General features: G+C 39.4%; 2 protein-coding genes across 7 annotated transcripts; one reads left to right on the plus strand and one right to left on the minus strand.

The window, feature by feature from the left end:
- Positions 1 to 211: 211 nt before the first annotated feature.
- On the minus strand, positions 212 to 7,340 carry scaf6 (SR-related CTD associated factor 6). 3 transcript variants are annotated; one of them, XM_089592208.1, is made up of 14 exons: positions 7,098 to 7,340; positions 5,696 to 5,866; positions 4,787 to 5,429; positions 4,626 to 4,697; positions 4,130 to 4,520; positions 3,677 to 4,008; positions 3,292 to 3,354; positions 2,924 to 3,030; positions 2,741 to 2,845; positions 2,554 to 2,658; positions 2,365 to 2,469; positions 1,731 to 2,286; positions 1,231 to 1,641; positions 212 to 1,107 (listed from the first exon to the last, which is right to left on the minus strand). In XM_089592208.1, the coding sequence occupies exons 2-14, from the start codon at positions 5,793 to 5,795 to the stop codon at positions 789 to 791; spliced, it is 3,309 nt and encodes a 1,102-aa protein (XP_089448334.1). In that variant the 5' UTR covers positions 5,796 to 5,866; positions 7,098 to 7,340; the 3' UTR covers positions 212 to 788. The 3 variants fall into 3 exon arrangements, with proteins under 3 accessions (XP_089448334.1, XP_014210851.2, XP_014210852.2); XM_014355365.2 differs by lacking the exon at positions 7,098 to 7,340 and adding an exon at positions 6,738 to 7,054; XM_014355366.2 differs by lacking the exon at positions 7,098 to 7,340 and adding an exon at positions 5,961 to 6,001.
- Positions 7,124 to 11,580, plus strand: Pisd (phosphatidylserine decarboxylase). Of its 4 annotated transcripts, none has more exons than XM_089592210.1 (6): positions 7,124 to 7,209; positions 8,834 to 8,955; positions 9,604 to 9,916; positions 10,115 to 10,348; positions 10,430 to 10,727; positions 10,843 to 11,580. In XM_089592210.1, exons 2-6 carry the CDS (start codon positions 8,912 to 8,914, stop codon positions 11,238 to 11,240), a joined length of 1,287 nt encoding a protein of 428 aa, XP_089448336.1. In that variant the 5' UTR covers positions 7,124 to 7,209; positions 8,834 to 8,911; the 3' UTR covers positions 11,241 to 11,580. The 4 variants fall into 4 exon arrangements, with proteins under 4 accessions (XP_089448336.1, XP_089448335.1, XP_014210828.1 ...); XM_089592209.1 differs by lacking the exon at positions 7,124 to 7,209 and adding an exon at positions 8,560 to 8,613; XM_014355342.2 differs by lacking the exon at positions 7,124 to 7,209 and having other exon boundaries at positions 8,579 to 8,955.
- The last annotated feature ends 9,900 nt before the right edge of the window (positions 11,581 to 21,480 follow it).

Below are 21,480 nucleotides of genomic sequence, written 5' to 3' on the forward strand. Positions count from 1 at the left end.
TGAGTACATGAAAATCTATGGAAAATGATAAACTTACATTTTTAGCTTTTTATCTTCACATATTTACGCATTATTAAGTGACAGACAAAAAAAAACTGAAACTTTCATTACTAAAAAATATTTGGTGTTGCATAATAAAAATGCAATACTGAAATATATATTTCTTTTAACGAGGGTATATTAAATTTTCTGTGCTATAGATAACATATGTTGCTACTCGATAGGATTAAAAATTTTGAATAAAAAAAATTCTTATAAAGAAGTTTTCGGATTTATTGTTACATTTTATCAGTTATCGCTAAAACTATAGATACAAATTCAAGTTTCTGCACAGTTCATTGGCTCGATACCTTTTTTTTCTGAGGTTTTAGAGTGTTTTAACCATGATTAAATGATTAATTGGTTAAAAAATTAATCAATAGGAAAGCGTTTTTCCCTTCATCATCGTAAGAACCAAAAAGTCTATGCCTACAGTCGATTTTGAAAATCTCACGCACATGTCAATCAATGTTAATTCAAACATTTTACTCTTATAATTCAAATAGAACTTACCAAATATACATTCAAGATTTCAAATATTAAAAAATTCTTAATAACATAATATCTCGCATGCAGACATACAAAAGTGACATTTTTCACGATTTTACAATAATTATTTAACAGTTTTTAATCTCAAAAACATTCAATCATAACACTTCCACACACGCCTTTCTGTATGATTTGTTTTGCGAGAAGGTAAATGCGCACACGATTCGAACTTACAAAAAAAAAAGAAATTGTCTTTCGATTTACACTGGTTTAGTATCTGGATCTTTTATTCTGTCCCCCCTTTCCTCGGCACGTTCCTCGGCCCTCGCCTTCATTCGCGTAATAAAGGCTTGACCTTTACTTTTACGGAAGTTTTCATATGGATCGTTAAGATTTATACCCACGCCTTTATATTGATCGGTTCGATCGCGCACTTCACCACCCGATATCGGAGCTTCGATACCTTGCTCGTTTGCACCGAGACCGGCACCACCCCAACCCATTTTACGTAGCAGCTGGTGGCCTTTATTGCTCTCATCAAGAGACATTTCTTGATTAGCTTTGCTGTACATCGACCCTCTGTAATTTATACATCAATTATCGTAATAGTTTATCGAGTACAGCTTAAATATGAATGAAAACGGATTTCTTGAATATGAAAATATTTTGAAAAATATGAAATTCAAAGTAAAATGTACTCACAGGAAACTAGGAGGTGTCGGACTCCTTTCTGATCGCTCGAGCCTTCTGTCTGGCGTGGGTGGTGGCTGATGCTGCTGTTGTTGTTGCATTTGATCACCTTTACCACTATTTCGCCTTCTGCGATTCCGATTATTGTGATTCGAACGATTATTTCGTCGGTGATTAGGCGTTGGCGGTGGCGTTCTTGATCTGCTTTTCGGCCTCTCTCGAGATTTAGATCGCGATCGACTTCGTGATTTGCTTCTGTATCGTTTCTTTGGTGGACTTAGGCTTTTCGAACGGGGTCTTATTATCGGCGATGGCGATCTGGACTTTGGCCTGAGCCCACATTGTATGTCATCTTCCTTGCGCTTTCGTGCTGCGTTCTTGGCTCTGTAGTATTCGTATAAACCAAGCTTCTCCCAACCATCACTGAAATGCAAATAGATAATGTAATGTGATAATCGTAATAACAATATAAAACAATAAAAAAAAGAAAGAAAAAAAAAAAAACTAGTCACCTGTCTCTTGGCGAATCGTGATTAGGTAATGCATAGAATGCTTCGACAGCGGCAATAAGCCTATCACTTGGCGGTGCTGGTGGTGGAAGCCTGATGGCATCTGCATTCAAACTCTTGTACTCACAATCTTCAAGCTTGATAAGAGGTACCATAAGCCCAGCAGGAAGTTCGAAGTAAGGCATGCTAGGCATCAAGTCGTCCAAACAAATTTCTTGGGACATTAGCGGAGGTGGGCCTGAAGGCATACCAAAGCCCGGTGGTGGTTTCGATAAGTCAGGTAAAGGCAGATGAGTGAATGATTCAGGACCCCCCGGAGGACCACCGATACCGCCACTAACACCACCACCAGGTGGCATGTTCCAGCCAGGTGGTGGTTGGCTAAAATTCGGGTCACCGCCCATAGGACCTCCATGTGGCCCACGGGGAGGGCCACCATGACCAGGTGGGCCTGACATTGGTGGACCTGACATTGGTGGACCTGACATTGGTGGGCCTGACATTGGTGGGCCACCGTGTCCCATTGGATCGCCGTGAGGGCCCATGTCAGCATTGTGTTCTGTAATCGAAATACAAACTCAATTATTTTTACAATTAAAATCACTTCAGATACAAATTAACATGATACCACACTCACCTCTTGATGGACCATGTGGCATATGACCTCTGTGGGGCGGATAGTCGGGAGGCATACCACCATGTCCCATTGGATCGTCGTGAGGGCCCATTTCATTATTAAGTTCTGTAATTATAATACGCATTCGTTTTTGTTTTTTTTCAACTAAGTTATTTCAAAGTACAAATTTTTATAAGATTAGAAACTCACCCCTTGGTGGACCATGTGGCATATGACCTCTATGGGGTGGATAATCAGGAGGCATACCACCGTGTCCCATTGGATCATCGCGAGGGCCCATTTCATTATTGTGTTCTGTAATTATAATACACATTTAATTGGTTTTTTTAGCTGAAGTCGTTGCAAGGTATAAATTTACGTTAATTTACAAACTTACCCCTTGGTGGACCATGTGGCATATGAACTCTATGAGGCGGATAGTCAGGAGGCATACCACCGTGTCCTATTGGATCGTCGTGAGGACCCATATCAGAGTTTAGTTCTGAAATTAAAGTATATACTTAAAATTTTTTCAAATCAAATCATCGCAAGGTAAAAATCTACATGAAATAACACTCACCCCTTGATGAAATATGACCTCTATAGGGTGGATAGGGAGGTGGTCCTTGATGCGGACCAGCCGAAGGAGGGCATCTTGGCGGACCAGCGTATGAGTGAGGCCGATCTCTATTACATACATTGATAATTACCAATATGTTTGCTAAGTCTGAATCAAAGTACACTAAGTGTAATTTTTAAGCCTTTTCCGATACTCTTTAGAAATAAAAAAAAAAAAAAAGATACAACTAAAGAAAAGCGAGTGCATAATCATCCGCTTTTTTGAAGGCATATTGACAGTTTTTTTTTATCCATTAGAGAAGGTGCAGAAAAAACATCTCGAGCTATCGATTCGAAACTTAAAAGAATCAGAGATGTTAAAGTACTTACGAATATCCGTAGGGTTGGCCTCGATCGTCGAGCGGTGGACCACCGTATGAGTGTGGCCGATCCCTATTAAATATATTTATAAATATTAAAACAATCAATACAGTGATATTTTATTACTCAAAGATTCTTGTAGCAATTATCGTTAATCACATATATTCCCGTGAAACGTTAATATTTTGCCAAGTAGTACATACTTAGTTTGTTTTCATGTTTTTTTCAAATAATTATATTTTGAAGGTATGAGTGAATTATTTTTTTGTACTATAAACATTTCATAAGGTTTTGTTAAAAATTATATGTTATTCATTTTTTTTTTTATTTAACCCTCTTTATGCCAAACAATTATAAAGCTCTTCAAACGTAAAAGATTGGGTAAGACACTTACATATCATGTGATCGAGGCATGTAGTGTGACCCTCTGTCATCGAACCTGTCGTCATGAGGACCCCCGTAGGGTGGTCTTCTGTCGTCAGGTGGTCCGTAGGGTTGGTTGCGATCATCACGAGGTGGTCGGTCATCAAACTGCATATTACTAAATCTATCTTCTCTGTGCTGAGCTTCGTACATTTGCGGTCTGTCGTCTCTGTGCATACTACCAAAGCGCGGTCCTAGATCATCCGGTTGCATACCTCCAAAGTGCGAGCCTCGATCAGGGTGCGGTCCTGCTGGTGGTCCCTGATGTCCAGAATGTGGTGGTGGAGGTACATTTTTTTGCTCCTGAAAAATTCACGTTGACACCCTTAAACTTTACGATTTTCTGATGCATTTTTTTTTGTAAATTTTATTATTCAAGTAAAAGTGATGATCCCCCACGTAAGGTGGAATAGATGTTTCTCACCATGGGCGCAGGGGGTGGTGCTTTTAGTTGTCTATCGATTACAATCTTTTGCTGTTCAATATTTTGTATTTGTCTTAATGCATGATTAACGAAAGCTTGATGTTGGGCTTGATAATTATCAAATGTCTGCTTGGTTGTCGAAGTGATCGTGGTAATCGCATTGGCATGTTGAGACATCACGCTAGCTTGGTAATCTGCCCAGGAAGCACTTGGATTCTTCAATTTATCTATAATGCCTTCTTCAAAATAATTACTCTTTGACTCCCACAAACTTAAAAGCTTATTCAATTTATTTATTTGATCTTCTGAGGCTGCTAATGATGCATTACAAAACATTGGTACAACAACACTTTCCATAGCTTTTCTTAATTCCAATGATTTTTTTCGAGCACTAGTAAAATTTAATTTATCATAATAAAAATTGTACTCATTGTGTTGGATAAACATGCCAAATATTATTAAATCAAAATTATCCTTTGATGAGACCTAGACTTACCAATGATGCAACACATCATTTACGAGATAAATAATATGAAGTTTATGATTAAAAACCGTTTCTTGAATAACTCTAAAATTTAATGATACTTACGTTATGTACATAAAATAATTTGAAATAGAAAATAATTAAACTAACTGAAATGCACAAATAGAAGGTACCTTTTCAGTAAATGTTCTGCAATTACTTGATTACTTTCCAAAGTTGTGGAATTTAACAATATCCAGGCTTTTCCAGCACTAATGCTATCTTTTGTACAACTGTCGATGATTGGCTGCAGTACAGTATCAAAGCCAGTTAAATCTGTATTAGTCGTCTGGGCATTATTTTGCAAATTGCTCTCCTGAGCTTGTCTAACAGCATCCTCAACACGACCCTGCTGTTGTGCCATTAAAGCAGCATGCTGTGCTGCCAAGTTTTGTTCTGACTGTCTCACTTGATCTTGCAGAGTTGTTTGTTGAGTCTGAAGATTAGCTAACTCATTTTGAAGCCAACCCGATGATCTGTTAACAGAATTTTGTGTCCCAGGTCCAGGTCCAGGTCCAGGTCCAGGATGGTGTCCAGGGCCAGAATTTTGATGCATGTTAGGCATGTGACCTGGTGCAGCATTTGTATGGTTACCAGGTCCTGGGTGAGGGGCTCCAGAGTTTACCATGGCGGGATTCCCACTAGGACCCATGTTCATTGGATTAAGGCCATTGTTCTGGGCCATACCAACATTATTGACTGCAACTGGTGCTTGCTGTGAAACGTTCAAACGTGGATCTGCATTTTGCATTTGATTTATTCCTTTTTGCTTTAAAACTGCAAATGAAGGATGACGTATTATTGCAAAATGTTTAAGATCAGTACAGTTGTAAAAATTTATTTTTTTTTTTTTTTATGTTTTATGCATTTCCAACTCCTTTTTTGCTCCACAACAAATGAACTCCAACAAATGTCTCCACTTTTCTTTTTCAAAAAAACTTTTATATCCTAATTGGTGCACTTGTCACCATTGATGCACGAAAACTATCCCTTCCCCAAGATTGTCAAAGGTTGCACAATTATAGATGTTTTTTCCAACTTACTGGCTTGTTCTGTGGTGACTTTGTATTGGTAGTAGTTGAAATATTCGCCACCAAACAAGAAGCTAAACTTGGGGTTGTCTTTTTGCTTATTTTTTGTCATTTGCTCAAATTCTGGTCCATTTCTTGCCACGAACTGTGCCAACTTGTCAATGATGTTACGCAGTTCGGTATCTGTATTAAATATAAAAAAAATTTAGCAAGAAAATCAAAAAAATCTACCAGAAGAAAAAAGGAACATGACATTTAGGGTTGAATAATTATGTACCTGTTTTTAGTTTGCTGTCAATAAATTAAATTATTTAAAAATAGGTATATTTTGAACATATTTTTTTTTAATTACTAACTTTTAACGATTAATAATGCCACTACTCATTCTTCATTTTAAGAAACACACAAACAATGAATATACAGCATTGTTAAGTTACTTGATTTGTTTTTAATTCAAAGTAATTTGATTCTATACTGCAAATCCTAAACGATTTAAATGACCAAGACACATCAGACGAATAAAATTATTAATAAGATGCAAAATAGCGAAACGCACACGAGTCACCGTAAGAAAGCAGCATTGCTAGGATGCGTATTTAACCCTCGACTTAACCTCCAAAGCAATAGGTATGCTACTACAAGATTCAGACGAAATAATATGTTTGCTTTGTTTTTTTTTTTTGTCACAACTAATAACAGGAAAAAACGTTAAAAATACAAACGATCATGCATATTAGCACAGAAAACCTTGTACTACAAAATCTGTCTCGATAATACAAGAAATTGTAGCTTACTTTTGCGTATATATTAATAAGCAGTCGACGATGCTTTACGTGTGTGTATAAGTGTATGTACTAAGTATATTGATCATGCTTAAGCGATAGAAGAGAAAAGCGGGTGTATGGTTTTTTTCGTAGGGTTTATTTCAACGTATAAGGTATACACACAAAACGATTATGATTTAAACACAAGAGGTGAAGAGGAATAATCCGAGAAACTATGAAAGCGCGCAAAAAATAGTGGGTGTACAGTATAGACAGCAAGGGGATCTAACCTGCCGGTGCCTGGTCCATTTTTTTCAGCTCTCAGATTTTAACCAACTCTTTAAACCAACAATTATCACAGCACACACAACTTGACCGTCAACGTCCGCGATACGCGCTTGTATTCAACACTTTTGAGGCATATTTATCGGCGATAATTTAGCCTCGACTCCGAAACAAAAATGCATCAACTGCGGATGGAGAAACGAGACTCTCCAATGACTGTATGCAATATAGTCCATACCGTCACACCAAGCCGACTCGACCCGACCGACCGAGCTGTAGGGAGCCGATTCTTCTCTTACAGAAGACTATAGACTATACAATACCTATATAAACAAGCTTTTATAGTCTTACGTCTTACGTCTTACCTTAGAAGACATATTACATATAGGTATATCCTCTCAGTCTTACGCGAGTCGACGCACCAGGTCCGGGACTCACTAAGCAGTATAAGCACCTAAGCAGTAAAGTTGGGTTAGGGTAAGTTTAATGCACCGACAATTATTTCGGCAGAAGTTCAATTTTATTTTTTTATTTTCACAAAGTTGAGGTACTAAGTATAGAAGGGTAAGTATTATCGGAGCTATTCACATAGACATTTTTTGCTTATTTCATTGTGAACATGTGAACGTTCATATTGAAAAGGGGGTTCCACTGCTCCGCTAAACTCAAAGTGAGTGAACAGACTGAACAGATCTATACCTCTTTTTCCATCAGGCAACAAAGCCTATGGTCGCAACTATGTTGACTCGTTGACTGACAGAGAACACAGTATAGGTCTGTTCAGTCTGTTCACTCAATTTGAGTTTAGCGGAACAGTGGAACCCCCTTTTCAATATGAACGTTCACAATGAAATAAGCAAAAAATGTCTATGTGAATCGGTTAAGGAAATAAAAAAAACTCATTTTCTACGTCGTTGCTACCGCGACGATTTGAACGCATACTTTGGGGAAACATATAGTTCCAAATCGAACCCTCAGGGCGGCGCTACTAGTCGCTTAACACTTCGAAATATAAGCAAAAAATGTCTATGTATCTCCAAATTGCATGCCCATTTGCCCATCCCATGACCAACACAAGCCGCTACAGGTTGGGGTTGTAATATGGCGCTGACTTGGGTATAGCCTGGCCCATGCTTGGCCCGACTTTTGACATGACTAATGTGCATTTATACATTGAAAGAACAATTAATAAGCTTAAATTTTTCGAACTTTAAATTTTAGAAGATTTCGAAGTCTTTCAGTTCCATTATTTTCTAGTGTGGCATGCTGGGCTTATTTTATCTGTATAAAAGCGAATTATGTTGAGTGCCAGAACTGCCAGGTGATGGTTCAGGCTTGAGATTATAAAAGACATTAGCCTAAAAATAGCTGATTTCTGTTTTTATCCAAAATAATCCAAAAATCTAAAAACTGCTTTTTAAAAATTTAAATCGCTTAATTTCTTTTCATACAGCCCCACTTGCAATGTAACCCAATCTGGCAACCCTGTCAAGACCTGATTACTGCTTCAAATGTAATTTTTCCAAGCCACAACTTAATTAGATATCATGAAAGGAATGACACTCTTTTCTTGTTTAAAAATAAATTTTTTTTTTTTATTTGTCATACTTCGAGACATCAACATCGATTATAATCCTTCTACTAGATCATTTTTCAGCAGCAATGAGCTTCAACAAGTACACGATAATGTTTTGGAAATTGCCATTAATTATTAATAAGTATAATGTAAACGCAGCTTGAGCAAAAGGAAAAAAGGGGGGAGAGATGCGCACGCCTTGACGCCTATAGATCACTAACATAACCTAATACCTATAATACCAGTGAATGAGTGAACCAGTCGTCCAGTCCTGTGGCCCCTGACTCTCCTCCAGTCCTCCTCCTGTGAGTAGCAGACGAGTAGTTGGGATTAAAAGAGCTAGCACATATATATATATAGTTACAATACATAACAAGCTTCAGTGAACGGCAAAACTATATAGACATCAGCTCCAAATCGTGGGGCGTCGTGGGCGCATTATTGCTGAAATGGCTCTGGAAAACTCTAATGCCAATAAATATACTTAATAAGTTCAGCTATTAATAATAATTTTGCGTATATTAGGTACAAAGAAAGAGGGAGAGACAATTTGGCAAGAGGGAAGATTTCGAATCTTCTCGCCTTCAGTTCGCGCATATCTCGATGCCGATGAATAGGATCTCGAGACTAGCTGTCGAAGTGGCACGGTAAGTTTCGCTGTTTCTTTGTTTGCACGAGGGCAGAGAGCATCTGGCGATTTTCTCCCCCATTAAAGTCAACGTAACAACGCGTTTAAGTACCATGAATATGGATGATAATAGTGATAGGTATTCTGTAGAAATGTGGCAGTGATGGACCGATGAAGTACAGAGGTATTGAGAAGAAGAGAAGTGTGTCTCGTGTGCGCGATAGAGAGACTGCATGTATACATAATACAATGAGTCACTGATTTCTGTTCTTACGTATACATATCATCCGTACCATTATTACAAGCTATGCGCTGTGCGCAGCGGAGTACAATAATGGCAAAGGATAAGGTTCAATAAAACACAAGTATTGCTTGCTCTCTCTCATCGCCCCTGGTTCTCTTCATTTGTTTACAAAATCGTGCCACCGCATCGTTGCTGCTGCAGCTAACTCACTGCATGCATGCCAGTTTTATTATTCCATACAATAAGTATCTACATAGTTACTCGTTTGGTGCGGCTCAATCATCATATACGTACAACGTTGAATTCATGTCTTCCGGAGCACTGATCCTCGTCTTCTCTGCCCTAATGTTGTACGCTCTCCGTCTCCTCGTCCGTAAGCTCGAAAATGTACCTCAAAAGCCCTAATGATGATTACGGTTCCAGCTATGAAGCTCGTATCACCTACAAGTGTTCCTACGCCGTCATCAGATCGGCCAAAAAAATCGTGACTTCCCTCTCAGGCCAGGGCCTGAGAAGCCAATCGACAGAGGCTACCAAGAGTAAACAATCTATCCAAGCTCAGACCGCACAAGAGAGCAGCGACAACAATTCGTCTGTAAGGTCGTGGAGGTCGTATGTGGGCAGGTGGCAGTGGCAAATTCCCTTGGGACTGGGCATCTACCTCTTGGCAGTGCTACAGTGGAGGTACTTTAGGAAAAGACACGAGACCAACAAAGGACCTATTGAAGGACTCATGGTAGGACTGAATCTTTTCCTTCACATTTATTTCTTTGTGTTTTAGTCTTATTTTTTGTTGGAGTATTCGCTTTCGTCACGTGTGTTTTATTAACTTTAGAGCTATAGTCAATAAAGTGTCATTGAATGCAAATGCGTAAATTGTGCTTTATTGCTTTTACAATGTTTTCTACACAAGAGTTAATTTTATGATTTCCAGGTTGAGTGTTATTGTTCCTTACCACTGAGAATAACCAGCAGAGTCTGGGGTGGCTTTGCCAGTTTACAATTGCCAGTTTCTCTGCGATCAACGATTTATAGCTGTTATGCCAAGATTTTTAAAGCTAATTTAGATGAAGTTGATGCAAAACTGACTGAATTCCCAAGTCTGTCCGACTTTTTTGTAAGACCTCTCAAACCGGATGCCAGAATCATAGCTCAAAATAGTAGTATAGTGCGTAATTTACTTTATTTAATCATTTCTATTGAAAAATTATTGTATGTAATAACAAAAAATAATTCTTATGTGCCCCAGGTTTCTCCGTCTGATGGCAAAGTTTTACACTATGGTCCAGTTACTTCGTGTAAAGTTGAGCAGGTCAAGGGAATAACATATAATTTGCAACACTTTTTAGGCGAGCCGAATTGGCCGCGCATAGACAAAAAAACCGACAGCGGCATCAATAAGACTGTTTGTGACGATTATGTCACTAGTTTGTTAAAGAATCCTGAAAATGTGCTGTACCAGTTGACGGTATACTTAGCACCTGGTGATTACCACAGATTTCACAGTCCCGCGGATTGGACGATAAAATTACGTCGACACTTTCAAGGTTTGTGCTAGGTTTTGTTCCTTATGAGTAACGCATATCCTGTGGTTACTCCTTACCTAAATTACTTGTGTCGATGTAAATATACATGGATTTCGATTCATTTAATTAATCGCAGGCAAACTATTGAGTGTAAATCCACGGATCGCCAGCTGGATGCCAGACCTCTTTTCACAAAACGAACGAGTGGTGTATATTGGCGAATGGGAGGGTGGATTTATGGCCTACACAGCCGTAGGTGCAACAAATGTAGGCTCTATTCGAGTCTATAAAGACCAGAATCTCGTGACGAATACAAAAAAGTGGCCACGGGGAAAGAATTCGGAGGACACGGAGTTCGACGATCTGAAGGTGACGAAGGGTGAGCTTTTTGGCGAGTTCAGAATGGGCTCGACAATCGTACTGCTGTTTGAGGCTCCCCGGGACTTTAAGTTTTGCACCGAGGTCGGGCAAAAAATCAAGATGGGCCAGGGACTGACGGAACCCGAAACCAGTGAGAGAAGACAGTGTAAGTGACACCATCTCTCTGAAGCAAATACTTTTTTTGTGTGTAATATCGCCAACGTTTTAATGTGAAAATCCTAAATGTGATTTATTACTGTTGTAAAACCTATTGATGGTCCATGAAAATCATGATTTTTTGCTATAATGAACTTTTTTTTTTAATTTTCTAATATACATCAAAACAGCGAATGTTTTATTTAATATTTAATACGTGTGATTTGATTTAATGAAACTGTTATCTTCAAATCATAATATTCTCGAACCAAACTTACAGTTTTATAAACTGTTATGGTATACCGAACAAAACCATATACAAATGTTTTATAAATAAATATTCTTATCATTCAGTTATAAAAAAAAAGAGTCGTTGTCACTTGTTTTCCTTCGTTCTTGTGTACACGTGATGAGGCATTGAGTCTTTATAAATTGCTGAATTTTCAGTTAAATTTACTCTCACAAAAAAATTCCCTCGTAATCACAATTTCTTTATTATCGCGTTCACGTAACCGATGATAATTCGCACGCGCTCGCCTTAACGAAAAATACAAATAAATTAATCTGTCCATTTTTTTTTCACGTAGTAGTGTACTCAGCATAAGAGAGCACCGCTTCGGTGTTATCACACAAGACGAGAAAGCAGCCATGAAAACATCACAAGAGTCTTACAAATTACTGCTTATCGATCAAATGAATTTTTTCTCCGCCATCGAGACAAAAGAAAGCACGGGAAAAAAAAATCTACCATCAAACGTAAAAAATGTCGGTCGTGTTAAATCGATCTTACGGACAACCCGAAAAAAAAAAAAAAAAAAAAAAAAAGTACAAGCAAAAACGAGGAAAGGATTTGATCGAGTACTGTTGGGCATGCAAGTCCAAGCGGGTGTTATACGAATAATTTCCATCCTTTTGAAAAACTGCTTGTCATTTGTACAATTTCCCGTGTAGGGATTTTTTTTTTTTTTAATCACATCACGCAGCATTGTACACACGAAATATTACAATCAACATCAGCATACCAGCCAAGGCGCGCTTTATTGTGTCAACTATTCGCCACGCCGACGCACCTCGATTGCCAGAAATCACGCGACAGCAAGCTGATCGAACGTGTAAATATAGGTAACAGTTGACTCGAGAATCCCATCGTGTTTATTTTTTTTATTTTTTTTTTTTTTTACGCCCAGGTGCGAATGAACCGATTTCCTATCGATCGGTTGCGTGATTTTTCATTTTTTTCCAATGTAACTACACCCGATACGTACCAAATTAATGTTTCACAGCTCTCCAGTCAAATAGCCACCGATACAGCTCCATCATCTCACAGTTTGACGATAATTATATATTTATGAAGATAAAATGACAAGTACACGCAAGCCAGAGTCGTATTTCGCTTTTGTGCGCAGTCACGCGTCGGGGCAGTGCTTTCTTTTTTTTTTTTTTTTTTTTTTCTTCATGGGGGAAAAAAAAAGCCGTAGAGAATATTCAAGGTCCGGTCGGACGCGGGACTTTCATCCATTCATTATCGCGTGAAATATTCATGAAAATCGTTCTTCTGTAAATTATACTGGTATACACATCATAAATAACTGGTTAAAATAAAGAAATTCAAATATATATATATGCATGGGTTTACAAAACGACGTAAAAATCTATGATTTATTGACTGTTTATTGAATGGTATAAAATTATACCTCAACGCGTTGAAATATTTTTCACGTTTTGCATTTTTTTTTGCTTGCCCCGCGTTGCGAAAAATTCACAGCCCCCGGGAGGATTTTTGAACAGCGCAACGGGGTGATACGTCAAAAAGCCTCGCGCGGAAAGAAAGTAAATTCAATTTCTCGCAGTAACGGGGATATTATAGTGTATACACACGGTGGTGGATCGATGAACCAAAGCTCGATGAAAAATAGCGAGTGAATGGAAAAATGGAGTAAGGTATATAATCGAAAATGACAAAAGAAGGTACGCATATATGTATATCTTATCCTCCCACTCGACGTATTCCATTGAGTATCGTGTACAGTTTTTTCGATTGGCCCCCCCCAAAAAAAACACACGAGAATATTAGAAACACCTACTCTTCCTCGTGCATCACGTGTTTTTAAGATATATCAAAACGAAAGGCGTATGTATACACATATATATGTATATGTATATATATATTTTATATTAGAGTGCTCTCTACGTCCGGCTCCTATAAAGGGCACTACTATGGGCACTTAGCACTTGGGAAAGGGACAAGGAAAGGGATGGAAGGCCTCCCCCATTACTGGGAGAGGGGTAGGGGAAATTAGGCAATTATGCTGCGAGAAGGTCGCCTAAACCCTCCTCGAGGAGCATTGCGTGGTGAAAAAGCACATGTGAAAGACACAGAGGTACTTGCCCAAAAGTTTCACTATGGCCGGGAATCGAACCACGGTCTCCCCCCCGCGTGCCAATCCACGAACTATAGCCGACTGAGCCACCACGCGCTCTATTTATAATCGATCACTGCCCACACATCACAGTATCACACATGTGACTATACAGTGAGTAAAAATATATACACAAATCCAAAGAGCGCTCTAATGGCGAGCCTCGAAATTAAAGCCGCGCGAGAGTGGTCGTATGTTTTAATTGAAGAGCCATATCTGGCCTCTCTGAAATCTCGTTTCCAGTTCAAAAGGTAACGAGCACTTTTTGAAATTACTCTTTCGACTTGCCTGCATGCCAACGATGCATCTTGAAAATTAATGCTCTCGATCTCTGTTGATCTATGTTGTTGTATCACGGCCTTGTAAGCTTACACCAAATAAACGCATATCGTAGTACATTGAATGGCCCCTCGCATACGTTGTATATACCCATGTACAATTATCAAACGAGAAAGCTACGATATCAAAGCAATGTTCGGTATACATCGGGTATATTTGTATATGGGCACGATCAAAGCTACATCATTGTATATATGTGTATAAATCGGTGACGCAGCGCGCCGAGGAAAAACGGGTAGCAAAAATTTTGTAACAAATGTGTACATACAACAACACAATCGTAAGGCGATACACGCGCGCGTAGTACACGGCGTTTATATACTTATGATCGATCAAGCTTGCGAGTAGCTGATGCTGATGATGGTACATATGCCATATATATGTATACTCGTCAGATCTGATACGGTCTTGTCTATACATATAATGACGAGTTTATCACCTCCGAGAAATAAGGGATGCGAGTGAAAAAAAAAAAAATAAATAATCGTCAATTGGTCACACTTTCCGTCATCGAACGTGTATCTTGTATGTACATTACGTATAAGCAATGCTAGTTGCGTCGTAGATACATATACGTATACAAGTACATAATGTAGCGTTGAACTCGCGAGCGTTCAATTGAGCGTCGTTGTACTTATAAGTATACTCGTAACACACGGTAGATCGGTGCAGGGCAACTTGGATGAATCGTATATATGAGGGTCATTTAATTTGGAAGATGCCACCAAAAAAAGCTTTCATTTGAAATACGAAAAGTTATATCTCGAATACCATACCGCTGGACCTAAAAAATCGGTTAAACAAAACGTGGCTGACTCCATCAACATAAATCTCAGCGTAGCTGTTACATGTATACTATTTAGGTACGTTACGTAAAAACGGATGCGCGTGACATTTTCACACAATACTTGCCCTTGCTTATTATTGTGAATAAAGAAAAAAAAACCTTAAATTGCATTGGAGCGCGAAGAAACGTCATTGCCCATTACGCTCCTTCGGGCAAGTACAACATTTTAAAAAACGCACACACATTCCTCGATTGCCCATAAAAAAAAAAAAAAAAAAAAAAAAAAAAAAAAAAAAAAAAATATCGCAACACCAACGCATCGTAGCCGCCTAGTAATTATTCATGTGTATACATGTAACAGTATACCGTTCCATATAAAGCATTTCCTCTTTTTTACCGCATTCCATGTATACTCAATAGGGTGTAGGTATATGTATTGTAGTATATGTACAGAAGGGGATTATAGCGCGGTCACACACGAGTCACTGCCATAAGCAAATACAACATGTGATCGTTATTTCCTCTCTGACTTTGGGTACATCTCCAAGTTTACGTATATATTGTATATATATATATACGCGCTCCGTTAGTTTGGGAAAAGGAATCGATGGCGTTTTTGGGCTAATGGCTCGTGCTCTGTACACGTGTTGGGAATTATTTTGGGGTCACAGAGAATTTATGCGCGTCTCTCTTGTTTTTCCTTCTGCCATTACGAGGGTACGGTATTACAAATACGTCGACCTAATAGCGTTGGTGGCACTTATCGTTTACATGTTTTATTTGCTCGTAGGGGACGTTTGCGCGTGAAAATCAATTCGAAAGTGTTTATTTATTAAAGACGAAATTACGAGAGAGAAAGAGAGAGGAGCGATCGCGCAATCCTTACGCTCTTTTTTTTCCCTTATTTGTTGTTTTATTTAAATGGAAATTAAAAGTTATACAAAAGAGAAAACAATGCGGTTGGATGATTTTTCATCGCACCCTCAACGCGTTATTTTGCAATGAAAAATTAGGAAAATTAGGAATCTATATAAACGTCGATTATTTATTAAATATTGCGCCGCTTACGGTTCTCTTTTGTTTTCAAACGCAACTGCTCCAAAAACATGGTGGTCACATCGCCAACCGTGAAGTAACTTTTGATTTTAATACTTTTAATATGAGGCAGATCGAGAATTTTGCATATCATACCTTGGCTCGAATAATTATTACCCACCACGCGTCGAGAGGATCTTTACGATACATCTCAGAGGATTACGCGTATAATATCGAGTACTTATCCCCCCCGCAAAAAACGAGATATCGAAATAAGGTGTTTCCAGGGCTAAACTTTTACTGCTCGGAAAGATGGAAAAAAAAAAAAAATATGTAAACAAGTTTACTGCACTGGTGGTTTCGTTTTTCTCAAACCACGACCCTACAATCACCACTAGTGGGAAAAGGCGTTGATACCGTCGATAAGTCCAAATGGAAATCCGTTGTACAGTAACAGGTAAGAGTGTACCAGACGGGGTTTTAGAAAATAAGAGATCCACCCACGTCTACTCCAGTCGTATAAAAAAGAGAAAAAAAAAGTAACCCAAGCCCCATTAAATCTAAAAGGAAAAGAAATTCCCCTTCACGAGGCTCTTTAATAATAACTAAGGGCCAACGCCCTAAATCCCCTCAGCCCCGATAACTTTTCCCCGCAACCACCGGAGAGATGCGCGCAAATCCTCCCATCTCGTTCTTATACCAGCCCCTCCATCTCTCTCTCTCTCTCTCTCTTGAGACCGACTTTGGCTCTTCCATTGTAGCATCTGCACCTGCCGAAACAATATACACCCAATGTGTACAAAGACGAAGGGAGAGGTATAGGCGACAAGTGCACAAACGAGTGGAAAAATGTATACCTACGTAAGGGCACAAGGAGAAGTAAAAGAAGAAGAAGAAAAAAAAAAAAAAGAAAAAAAAAAAAAAGCAAGCCACACAACTGTCTACTGGTCTATGGATCCCTGGGGGTGTGTGTGTGTGTGGGTTTGTAGGGTCGAGCAGTCCAAGCGTCGGGTATATATACATATATTATACATACGGGATCAGCGGGTCAAACATTGTGTTAGTATAGCGGATAGGCATATACACGTACATTGGGGTGTGTAGCATATAGACCTAGACCAGACCAGGTAAGCGCAAAGAAGAATCGATGTATGAGGTAACTATAGTATATAATATAAGAGGTGGAGGCGCATGATTCGTGTCAAGGCTCCTTCCTCTACTACACACACATCCGACTCCTTTCTCTGCATGTGTATATTTAAACATACTTGCTGTGGCGTATACCTCTGTGCACGCCGTTTCGCGACTGCCCTTATACGTTATGCCACGTATGTATATATATATATATATATATACATGCAGCTAAACGTGTAGCGAAAACATGTGTAAACGCGTGACATGGATCCCTTCCCCCCACCCCTCGTCGCATTAACCGCATACATGACTCTTTTTTCTTTCTCTCGGACAATGTTCTACGCGGACCTTGAATTTTTTTGCGCGACACGGAGAGAAGTAGGGGGTTTTTTTTTCCTACCCTACGGCCGCTCGATTTTTATTGCGCTCGTTCTCGATTTGCCATGCAGTTGTTTTTATCGCTATTCCATTAAGTACGATGACGAGCGCAGAGTGCGTTAATTCTTTTTTTTTTTCGAGTCCAAGATTATACTGTCTTTTGTATCCAATTTTCAGAAGATTCTTTTTTTTTTTCCTTCACGAAACAAAACTTTTGTATGGAAATAGTTGTCAGGGCGTGCGAAGCGATTAACTTAAGCTCGTCACCGATAATACCGTTTTCCGGGGATACGAGCCCGAACCAGAAATACCGAGGAAGCGCTTCGAATCGATTGCTCCTCTGCCAACTCGAAACGTATATAAACGCATCGCGAGAGAAGAATTTGTTCGCGTCAATAATTAAATGAAAAAGAAAAAAAAACCCAATTTATCGGTGCTGGTATCATTCGCAGGGTCGGTAAAACTCTCTATTGTGTTTTCTTTTTTTAGCCGAAAAAAGTCCAGCGATTTAATCGCCCGATACACATATGTAATCGCGCAAACGAGCACATCGCGCGGAAAATTCAAATTTCCAATCTCATCCTTGATATTATCAGCTAGATCCCGCTCGAAAAATTTAATATTCCCTCCGCGCGCAAAACCCACCCCGATCTCCGCTTACGTCGATTCGAAAATTTTTATTTTTACATCGGGGCGAGCTTGCGGGGAAATTCGACGACCGCATACTTTGAGCTTACATATATACGGTGTAAGAGGTATGGGAGAGAAAAAAAAAAAGGTTAGCGGTTAATTTGGGTAATTAATTAACAAGAGTCCCGTAGCGTAGAGGTACAGCGTTTTGTGTATTATTATTGGGCTCGTTTGAAAAATCGATAGCACCGCGAGTCACTTAAATTTCATAGTCTCGTCGCTTTGGCGCGTCCAATTAATTGTTTTGCAGGTTTTGAATAACGATGCGAAGCTCATCGTACGATTGTTATTTACAGGGTTGCGCGTACACATTTAAAAAAAAAAAAAAAAAAAAAAAGGGAGCTCTTGAAATTGAAACCCGAAAGGCTGCTTCGACATGGTGCGCAAAGTATAAATACGCCAGCGAGCATGACCGGTTAAGCCCCGCTGATCCCATGTACACGCCGCTCACAAAGGGGAATGTCATGCGAACCTGTTGTGGTTGAGTATTTCCAGTAGAGTTCCGGGGTAGCGAAAAATTCGGGAACATTCGATCGCTCACTTTTACACATGTGTGGGTACGTACATGTACACGCGACGAACGATTGATATAATAACGCGAGATGCGTATCAATCTAGCGTAGCTTTTCGATCGGTATACATAATAATGTTGTTTCTGCACAATACATTTATGATCGCGTGAGTTCGAAACCTCCGACGTGACATTCGATGACGAAGGTGTAATGACGAGTATGTCAATGACACGCAAACACCCATTATATGCACCATGACATCGCAAAAATCTCGCTCGATCGCAGCACGTCCTGATTTTCGAATCGTTGGCTAGTAAAACTGCTTCCGATGAAGGAATCAAAAGTTTATTGATTCGCGAAGCTAAAGAAAAAACCCACACGCCGAGGTATAAGAAAAAAGAAGACTCTCGTGTCGGGGGCCATTGTCTGCTGGCCAAAATTGCTCCGAACCAAAAGCTCGTATGTGCAGGGAGGTGTTTCAAAGCTATAAAAAGAGACGCTCCCCACCCTCCCGAAGCACAATTTTTTTTTTTTTTTTCCCGGTGAAAAGGAAAAAAAAAGAGATCACCGCAGCCTGCTCGTATAGCGGGGATGAAAAAAGAAAACGAGAAATGACTTCCGGTTGGGCGAGTTTGAACGAAATATGGGATTTTTCTTCCCGTTACATGCGGGATATGAAGAACGGGCGATGGCCCTTTGGAAAGTTCTCGGATGGCCCGAGAGAAAGGAGCGAGCGTACCGTGAAAAAATAAATGAAGGCATATACCTGCGAAGCAATACGATGAATGCGTTGTGTAGGCAGGCCCGATTGAAAAAAAAAAAAAAAAAAAAAAAAAAAAAAAAAGAGTATGTATTCATGTATCGTCCGAGGCAGGTAGATGGTATCGATTAATTATCGATTCGTCTTAGGCTCGCGGTTGCGCTGGATAACAAATGATCGTGGGAATTGTGGCCCCCTTTGGCTGGATGACGGATGGATGGACGGATCGAGGCCGCTGGACTGGCGGGGGGGTTGGCTCTGGAGTTTTTGTGCGTACGGAGGGGGCGTCTGGAAAGTCAAGTAGTTAAAGGCGAGTTTGGGCAGACGCTGCGTCTATGAATTCAATTTCAGCCGAGCACCTATATAAAGTATACACTTGCGCGCAAGAAGTGCAAATTGGTTTTCTTGCTCCTTTCACTTTGTTTGCTCCAATATTTCATTTTTTTTCATTTTTTAGAGTCGATGGAAGTGACAAATTTTGTGATACAATAAGAGAAAAAAATTTTGGTTTTTTTTTTTTTGTGATTATTTAACATTTTCGACGTAACTTGCTAAATACAAAATTTCAAAAGAAAAGAGTAGACCTAATATTTGTGAAACTAGTCATCTGATAAATATTAAATTCGAACCCATATGGTGACTAATTTTAAGGACAATTGTACAGCTCTCCAACCAGTGGTATAGTGAAGTTAAACATTTGCAAGTATTATTTTCTTAATTCATTTATAAGTAAGCCGTTGAATAAATAAACTCGCTATGTCATTGAAGTGATGTACATGTACAGATAAGGTCAGCGTGCATAGAGAAAACGATCGCACGATCGATGGAGAAATTTAAATGCATAGTCAGTAGGGCTGGAGCAAACTTTTTTTTTTCTTTCAAACATCCAAGTTAAATTAACTCTCATGAAATTTCACGTACTTTTACTTTACCTAGTAAACCAAACGAAAAGTTTTGTGTCCTTCTTTTTTTCATCCGTGGTCTCTTTGATATTCAAGTATTTGCGCGCATTTTACGTAGTTTAATTTAAAAAAAAAAAAAAAAAATTATTTATTTTTTCATAGTTGAGAAAATGCACAAGATGTTGAGGGATCGATAATCGTCATCGGAAACAAAAAAAAAAAAGTAATTTTTGAGCTGAAAATTAATTTCAACGAATTTTCAACAAAAACGAAGATACAGCAGCGAAACCTCCCGTACATGGGTAAAATATCGGTCAAACAGAAAGGGTCGGAGCACACGTGTATAAATCTAGTTTTCCACCGCAGTGCGGTTCCCCGGACACACTTGCGAGAGAACTAACCAAACGAGCAAGAGAAAAGAAGAAAAAAAAAAAAAAAATGAAAGGTGGAGGGTAAAACCAAACTTTTACTCGTCCTGCAGGACCACTGTCCTTGAATCGCCAAGATAAACCAAGATGATGCTGATTGTTCGGCCCATAAAACAACTGCGCTGCGACAGAACAGCAAGTACATATAAATTTACAGGTAAGTACACGTATAAGCTCTGATGCAACAACCTGAAAAATTCAAGCCTCGCGCACTGCACGTATATATATATATATAACACGTGCACCTACTTACAACCGTATATATATGTATATAGCAACGGAGCAAAGCAAAGGGAAGGATCACCTCCTACTCTCTTCTTCCACCTTCCCTCTTGGGGGATCCCCCCATTTCACTCCACGTTCCGTATATATGTATATATTTGTCCCACTGGCGAGCGCAAGCAGACCCAGTTTCAAAATTCATTTTCACTCGCGCGCCCCCGGAATATTAATAGCCCTGCTACCGAAAAACGTGACGTTATGCACTTCACGATCTGTCTTTTTTTTATTATTATTATTTTTTAACATATTTTAAACGATTACACTCGAAAAAAAAAAAAAAATGAAAGGTCGGCAAAATAGACGAGGAGAGCAATGCTCACGTAAAAAAACCCCCTGCGTTGCCCAATCTCGCGGTGATGGCTCCGGGACGAGGCCCATCAACGCTGCCCCGTAGGTGCCCGAATCGCCCCTTCCTTCCTTCCGCTCGGCGGAGGTATCCATTCGCGCTAGAAAACAAAGGGAGAATCGGAGGCGCACGTAATGGGTGTGCTTGCATGTAGTCCTGCGCAGACCACCCTCCCAGTAGCCCCTCCGAGCGGGCGCACAACGTGTGTGTGGGAGGTAGGAGAGGGGGAAAAAAAAAAAACAACC

This window comes from Copidosoma floridanum, unplaced genomic scaffold, assembly GCF_036245765.1.
Source record: "Copidosoma floridanum isolate Cflo_tuat_1 unplaced genomic scaffold, Cflo_Japanese_pri ptg000014l, whole genome shotgun sequence".
Classification (NCBI taxonomy): Eukaryota; Metazoa; Arthropoda; class Insecta; order Hymenoptera; family Encyrtidae; genus Copidosoma; species Copidosoma floridanum.

What these genes read in the sequence shown, in the direction of transcription:
- Pisd (XM_014355341.2), top strand. Translation starts at nt 9,394, where the DNA reads ATGCATGCCAGTTTTATTATTCCATACAATAAGTATCTACATAGTTAC. An exon ending in GACCTATTGAAGGACTCATG is followed by an intron (nt 9,917 to 10,114) that starts GTAGGACTGAAT and finishes TATGATTTCCAG; the next exon opens with GTTGAGTGTTATTGTTCCTT. An exon ending in ATTACGTCGACACTTTCAAG is followed by an intron (nt 10,728 to 10,842) that starts GTTTGTGCTAGG and finishes AATTAATCGCAG; the next exon opens with GCAAACTATTGAGTGTAAAT.
- scaf6 (XM_014355365.2), bottom strand. An exon ending in GGCCAACCCTACGGATATTC is followed by an intron (nt 3,031 to 3,291) that starts GTAAGTACTTTA and finishes TGTATGTAATAG; the next exon opens with AGATCGGCCTCACTCATACG. An exon ending in GCCACATGGTCCATCAAGAG is followed by an intron (nt 2,287 to 2,364) that starts GTGAGTGTGGTA and finishes TTTCGATTACAG; the next exon opens with AACACAATGCTGACATGGGC.